This window comes from Kryptolebias marmoratus, linkage group LG16 (assembly GCF_001649575.2).
Source record: "Kryptolebias marmoratus isolate JLee-2015 linkage group LG16, ASM164957v2, whole genome shotgun sequence".
Taxonomy (NCBI): Eukaryota; Metazoa; Chordata; class Actinopteri; order Cyprinodontiformes; family Rivulidae; genus Kryptolebias; species Kryptolebias marmoratus.
Window position 1 is genome coordinate 20,003,610 of NC_051445.1, and position 7,175 is coordinate 20,010,784.

At 38.4% G+C, this 7,175-nt stretch overlaps 1 protein-coding gene across 1 annotated transcript in view; it reads left to right on the top strand.

Annotated features, from left to right (window-relative positions):
- The window catches only part of elovl4a (ELOVL fatty acid elongase 4a), a 7,873-nt gene extending 917 nt beyond the window's left edge, over window positions 1-6,956 (top strand). Inside the window, exons 2-7 of the mRNA XM_017410033.3 lie at window positions 239-317; window positions 803-990; window positions 2,028-2,108; window positions 2,601-2,772; window positions 4,253-4,380; window positions 4,538-6,956. Coding sequence (XP_017265522.1) covers window positions 251-317; window positions 803-990; window positions 2,028-2,108; window positions 2,601-2,772; window positions 4,253-4,380; window positions 4,538-4,864 — 963 coding nt within the window. The 5' untranslated portion in view covers window positions 239-250 and the 3' untranslated portion in view covers window positions 4,865-6,956. The remainder of the gene's footprint in view (window positions 1-238; window positions 318-802; window positions 991-2,027; window positions 2,109-2,600; window positions 2,773-4,252; window positions 4,381-4,537) is intronic.
- Window positions 6,957-7,175: the final 219 nt, after the last annotated feature.

Here is a 7,175-nt window from a genome sequence, read left to right on the forward strand (position 1 = left end):
CTCCTCCTCCTCCTCCTCCTCACCTTATAGGTTCAAGCCCCCCACAAATGTGCTGACACGTGCGCTCTGGCTGCACAGTCAGCTTCATCAGTCAAGGCTTCTGTTTTTGGCTGATTTATAGCCTGTTTCATAAAATGTTTATTATTGCCAAAACAATGTGGAGAGTAAAACGACAGACACCGGCTGGATGGTTAATCTCTGATGCGCTCCACTTTCACACCTGTCTGTTTGATTTCAGCTCCCCACAGCCATGGAGATTGTCACACATTTAATTAATGACACCATAGAGTTCTACAAATGGACCCTGACTATTGCAGGTAAGCAGCTTACATAATTATATGTATGTAAAGGTTTTAAACTTTTTTTATAAATCAGTACATAATCTGATCTCATGTGACATCACCACAAGTCACACTCTGACTACTGTTATGAATGACTCAGTTAGTATCACATCAGTATCTGCATAATTGACTGAGCTCCAGCTGTTTGTATGTTTTTTTAAGGTTAGTTGCCTGTACTGAATTGGGTTGACTCCAAAGGTTACTCAGATTTACATCCAATAATCTCTTTATGCAAGTTTAATTAGAATTTACAAGAAGACAAAGACGTTTATAAATCTTTAATTTTTTTTTGAATTTATTTGTCTATTATTTATCTATCAGACTAAATTTTAGCTCAATGTTTTTAAAACTGACTGAGATGTAGGCATTTATGTATTGGCCAAGGTTGACCAAACTAACCCTGAGCTCACGCTCTAACGTGAACATAAAGAACGCTTTATGAGCAAACGTCTCTCCTGCAGACAAGCGAGTGGAGAAATGGCCTCTGATGGACAACCCCCTGCCTACGCTGGCCATCAGCACCTCCTACCTGCTTTTCCTCTGGCTCGGGCCCAAATACATGAAGAACAGAGAGCCCTTCCAGCTGCGCAAAACCCTCATTGTCTACAACTTCAGCATGGTCTTCCTCAACTTCTTCATCTTTAAAGAGGTCTGTACCCAGTTAGTTGTTTTCCTGCAAATTTGTGTGAGTTTAATCCATATTCCCGCTGACATAGAAATTCACTGGAATGGCCACCGACAGGGCTGGGCAAGATTTGTGGCAGCCATCTTGCTAGGTGCTTCATGTATCGCTACATGGTGAATTCACACATTAACACCTTGTGCGTGGGTGTATGCTGAAGTCAGTATACACCCTATGCTGACTTTACTGTGAGTAAAGACACAAGTGAAGTCTTTACTCAGAATTCTAAAGATATTCAGCCTTATATAACATACACTTCAGTGTTTAGGCACAAATAACTGAATTTCTGTCCAGCCTTTACACAAATTTACTGTTATTTAGCACATAATTTATCCATAAAATAGGTCATACATGATTGTAGACTACTGACTGTTATTGAAGAAAATATGTTATTAATACTGATAGTATGTTTTCAGTTAGCTGGTATGTGTGTACCCTCAGTAAACTGCTTTACAGTAATTATAGCCAACTAGTCTAGAGAGAGTGACGGCCCCTGGTATAATAATGCGGTGTATTAGACTAGTATTTTCATTGAAAAAAAAGATAAACATAACACCACCTTCTTTAAAGTTCAGGTCCAAGTGAAAAATTGATGGCAAACACTGATCTTCTTTAACCCTCTCAGATTCAAATTAAGTTTTAGTAACAGGAAAAATCAGATATTTGGGGAAATTATCATCTGAGTAAAATAAGGCTTATAAAATATGAATGTGGAGTAATTAGGTATATGCAATTCGCTGTTGCAAATCTGCAACGTATGCCTTGAGAGGGTTAAATAAATTCAGCTAAGGACACCATGGAGCACCTACCAAAACGGCAGCACAACTTCTTGCCTCGTTAGCGTCGCCTTTGCTGTGATTGGCTGTGTCAGTGCGTTTCTGTTTCAGGGCAGAATTTAACACGTACTAAATCAAAGTTAGTCACTCCGGATTTCTTGCTTGCAGTACATCTGTGTTTCTGTGGGTTTTAGTCCTCTTCAGCAGAGTTCCTCTCCTGTTTTTCAGCTGTTCATGGCAGCGCGAGCAGCACGATACAGTTACATTTGTCAGTCGGTGGACTATTCAGACGACCCCAATGAAGTCAGGGTGAGCAATAATGTCGAACACAAACACTCGCTTTCCCTTACAGAAATCTGTCCCGTAGCACCTCTCTGAGGGATTCAGACACCTCAGCTAACTCTTACACATAGATTTAGGTCTTTGTCTGCCACAGAGCTACCAAAAGTCATGTGGAAAATTCCTGTCAACCCATCACTGAAGCTTCATGCTCTTTAGAAACAGGATCTGCTTCCATTCATGTGGTTATCAGAAAAAGTGTGATCTGTACGTCAGATCGGTGCTCAGTTTCACCTTCCTCTCTGTTTCTCCATGACGTAGTGACACAAAAGCCAGCAGTCCACTGTTCTCAGATGACTCTGACGCAAAGTTGCTAGAGACGAGAGGAGCTTCTGATTGTACTTAAGGATAGAAATCTGACTCCGGCGTATTGATTTCTTCATTCCTTTTTAATGTTCACTTTCTCTTCATGTGTGTTTACATGTACCTCCCTGTTTTCCCCTCCTGTCATTTTAAAACCAGATGGCAGGAGCTCTGTGGTGGTATTTCGTCTCCAAGGGCATCGAATATCTGGACACAGTGTTTTTTATCCTGAGGAAAAAATTCAACCAGGTTACCTTCCTGCACGTCTACCACCACTGCACCATGTTCACGCTCTGGTGGATCGGCATCAAGTGGGTGGCAGGAGGACAGTGTGAGTTCCTCACTTCTTAGCAACTCTCAGCATTACGGCTAACGGGCAATCTGTCTGTAGAGTTTCATCGTTTCGAACCATCAGCGAAATGTAAAAAAAACCCCAATCATTTGCCATATTCTCAACTAAAAGTTTTCATTTAAAAAAAATATGAAAAAGTGCAAATAGTAACTGATTCTGACACGTAAATAATTACAGGTACAATAGGTCTTTTAACTTTTAGCCAAAGACATGTTATAAAATGTAGAAATGCTATCTAAAGATCCCCCTAAAAAACAAAAAAACAAAACAAAAACAAAGAAAAAACAAGATCAGAAAAAAATCAGATCTTTTTTAAGTAGGTTTTTGTGAAAAGTTTATGAGCAATTAATATCTTACCTGTTGTAGATAGCTCTTTGAATCACCTCAGTTCGGAGAAGTAAGTTTAATTGTAATTAAACTGATGAAATCACAGATTATTGAGAAGAGGAAAGACCAAAGTGAGTTGCTGCCATCTTAAAACGACCCAATTTTTAAATATTTTATACAAGTTTTTGCAGTTGATACTTCATTTATGTCTTACATAGTTATTGTATGAGAAAGTTTATGTTATAACCACATAATTCCAAGTAAATAAGTATTTATTGTGAAACTGATGGTTGTGTAAGGGTTTATAAATCAGTGTTCACATGAACTATAATAAAAGTGTGGAGATTGGAGTTGTTTTAAGATGACAGTAACCCACTTTTTAGCTCATTGATTAAATTGAATTTGTTTCTCCAAGCTGAGGCTGTTCAAAGAGCTGTCTACAACAGGTTTCATTTCCAAAGATCTGAATCAGAAACCAGGTTTATTTTTAACGAGCAGATTAACAACTAATCCTCACCTGTTGGAAGTTTTACACCTGAGTTATTATTCTTTCTTTTTAGAATGTATCAGAACTATATTATCATTTATTGGAATTCATATCACCTGCTGGCTTTCATGTAAGTTTCAGACTAAAATCATTTTTTTGTTAAGAAACAGCAGAGTTATAATCTTTTGGTCAAACTTGGTAAATGATGTTATACACAATCTAATGTGATAGTCCTCAGAGTATGGATTGAGGATGACTCTTAGCTACTACCACACCAAATTGATCTCAGTGTCTGTAAAATTCACTGACTTATAGCCATTTTTGCCTATTGTCACTTAGCTCTGGCGGCCATCTTTATTGGGAACGTAAATCAGTTATAGTCCTACATCCAGTGATTACTTTGTGAGAGTTTCATTAGGATTTATTCAGTGGTTCTTGAGATATTTTTTATTGATCTTAGCAAATACAAAAATGTCTATTACCCAGACAGTTTTCCAGCTTTTGAGCCAAATTTTGGTGTGGTAGCAGCTGAGGGTCATCCCAAACACATACCCAGAGGGCTCACAAATTTACATGAGATGTTTGCTCAAAACTTGGATTGTAAGTTTGATTTATGCTCTGAAATGTGTTCAATTCTTCCTGCAGCCTTCTTTGGGGCACACATGAATGCACTGATCCACGTCTTGATGTATTTGTATTATGGCTTGGCCTCCTGTGGACCTAAGATCCAAAAGTACCTGTGGTGGAAGAAGTACCTGACCATCATTCAGATGGTAAGAAATCAAAGACTCAAGTGTCTTATTTCCTCCTAAAAAAGGTATTCTAAACCCGTTTTGGAAGGCTAATCTTACTAAGTATCAAACTGTAATAATTAATCATCTTGATGAGCCAGTGCATGAACATAATAGCTTCTCTCTTTCTGGGTCTCAGATTCAGTTCCACATCACCATTGGCCACACCGCCCTGTCCCTCTACGTCAACTGCGACTTCCCCCACTGGATGCACTACTCCCTCATCTGCTACGCCATCACCTTCATCGTCCTGTTCGGCAACTTCTACTACCAGACTTACCGCCGCCAACAGCCCGCGCGGCGCGACGCCTCCTCCTCCTCCAAGGCGGCGAAGGCCCTCTCCAACGGCAACCTCAACGGCTTCAACAAAGCTGCGAACGGGGCGCCGCTGATGGGGAGCAAAGAGGAGAAGCCCCAGGAGAACTCTGGGAGGAGAAAGAGGAAAGGACGTGCCAAAAGAGATTAGAGGACGAGGAGGAGGACAGGTGAGGTGGGACCTTACTTTGGCTTCTCGGTTGCTAAAATATGACAGACTTAATTTGAGGAAGATTTAGCTGCATGGGTGTGTTCAAGTGGGATTTATTTCTTTGAGCCATGATCTGAGTTGTAGATAACATTTGAGACAGATCTTTATGGAGAGGAGACTGATTTGTTATGAGTAAGATGACCATTATCACCAATTATCCACAATGAAGTAGTAGAGTTTGGGCTAGATAGTAGTATTCCTTCTCTTTATTGCGGTGCCAAGCATCTGGTACCAACAAACAGGGGGATATGTAGCAAACAAACACTGAGGCTGATAATGAAAGCATTAGAAAAAGCCTGAGCTGTGGAAGACCAGTTTGTTTACTGCTGTAATTAACAAACAATGCTGGACAGACACAGGAATACAGATTATAACACAAACACGTTGGTTCTACTTGATATAAAAGTGAAAATAATATACGCTATAACTCCATTTCAGCCAAGCTTGTATATGAGAAAAACATTAGGTCTCTACAGTTTCTTTCTGTTGTCTTTTCTGCATTTGACTGTACAGTATTTTGTTTACTACTATTTGCTTTAGAACAAAACGTCTCACTAATGAGCTGCCATGCATTATCATGCAGTTATACTCTAAATAAGGACAATAAACCAATATCAAGAGGTCATATATACATAAAAAAACAAAAGCGTAAACACAAAAACTGTGAGGATTTTGTTCCATCGATGTTTTAAGATGGAGTATTGATCAGCTACAGCTCATGTGGGGGTGTCAATATGTTTTTGTTTTTTTTTTGTAAATAACTACAACTCATTTTGTAGATCCATACTTGTTTGTCATGTGATGAAATGTAACAAATATCCAGAGAAAAGATGGATCCGATGGTATTCTGTGTTTTGCCCCTCTGACCGAAGAGATTTGTCGTTGCAGATGTTTACTTGTCTTTTCTATCATATCCTCGTTGAACTTCTCTGTCTCAGATGCTGGAGAAAACAAAGCTGTTGTTGTGTTTCGGGTTCCCTTTTTACTTTTTTAATTTTTTTTATTTTTTGTGTTTATAGAGAATGCAGAGCCAGCAGCTTATATGCGCTTTTTGTCCACCACGTTTAGCACTGTTTTCTTGAAGAAAATATCTTTACACCTTCAAAGAAATGTCTTTCTGCAGCTTTTATGCCCTGAACTGACCTGAATGTGAATTTATCTGATTTAGAAGGGAAAACGGAAAAAAAGGGCACTCGATGCAAAAAGATACACAAAGATCCTCTGGGGTGACAGTGTATCTAATACCACTATAAAGAATATGTTTGTTGTGCCTGTAACATACAGATTATCATCATTCAGCTATATATCAGCAAATCCTGCTTTGTGTTAGGAACCAACCAATGCATTTTATTGTTATTTATTAATTATTAATAATAATTGTCATGTAAATACAAATTTCCATCAAACTGAGAGTGCTTCTCTCTGTATTTGTCTTATTTTTGTGATGTACATATTTCATTGTGATATTTTGTACTCTGCATATTTTAGAATAGACATTTGTATGTTCACCGCATTTCTTTTTTTTGTTTTGTTTTTGCTTTTTTTTGTATCATATCTTTAAACTTTCGTCCAAATAAAATAATCTGAATGCCTGTACAACTCCTTTTAGTGTCTGTATTTTAACCATGTACTTCTCTGGAAAGGGTTTCAGATAATAAGTGTGCAGAAGGTGACCTGAGGATTGTGAAGTTACAGGTTCTGAACTCTAGAGGGCGACAAAATACACTAAGCTCCCTTGTTTCAGTAGAAGTCATTATTTGATATGAAAAAAATATTTTATTCACTGCATTTCTTTGAATTTTATGATAAAAATTTAGCCTCTGGAATCAGTTTGTCGAGGATCAAGTCCCATTTTCCTCAGTGTTGGGTGCTTTGGCAGCATTATTGATCAAATATCTTTGTTTAAAATGGTTCCATTGGTGTAATAATTTATGACCACCAACCATATTTGTCTAACATTCAAATTTAATACACTGTGTAAAAGCGGGGTCAGTAGTTGATGGTTGGATGTGATTAATTAAAAAAAAGAATAAATCTTTTTAAAATTAATATCTGTGCTCAGTCTTTTGTAAATTCTCTTTGCTTTTTGAGGATTTTAGACAAAGGTTTCCATGGTTACGCTACACACCAGCTGCCTGACTTCCCCCACCTCACATCCTGCAAAACCACTCCCTCTACCATCCCCTCGTCTCCCCCTCCTCCAGCTTCTTCTTCTTGAATCAGCCGGGGTCTACAAGGCAGTGTAAAAAAA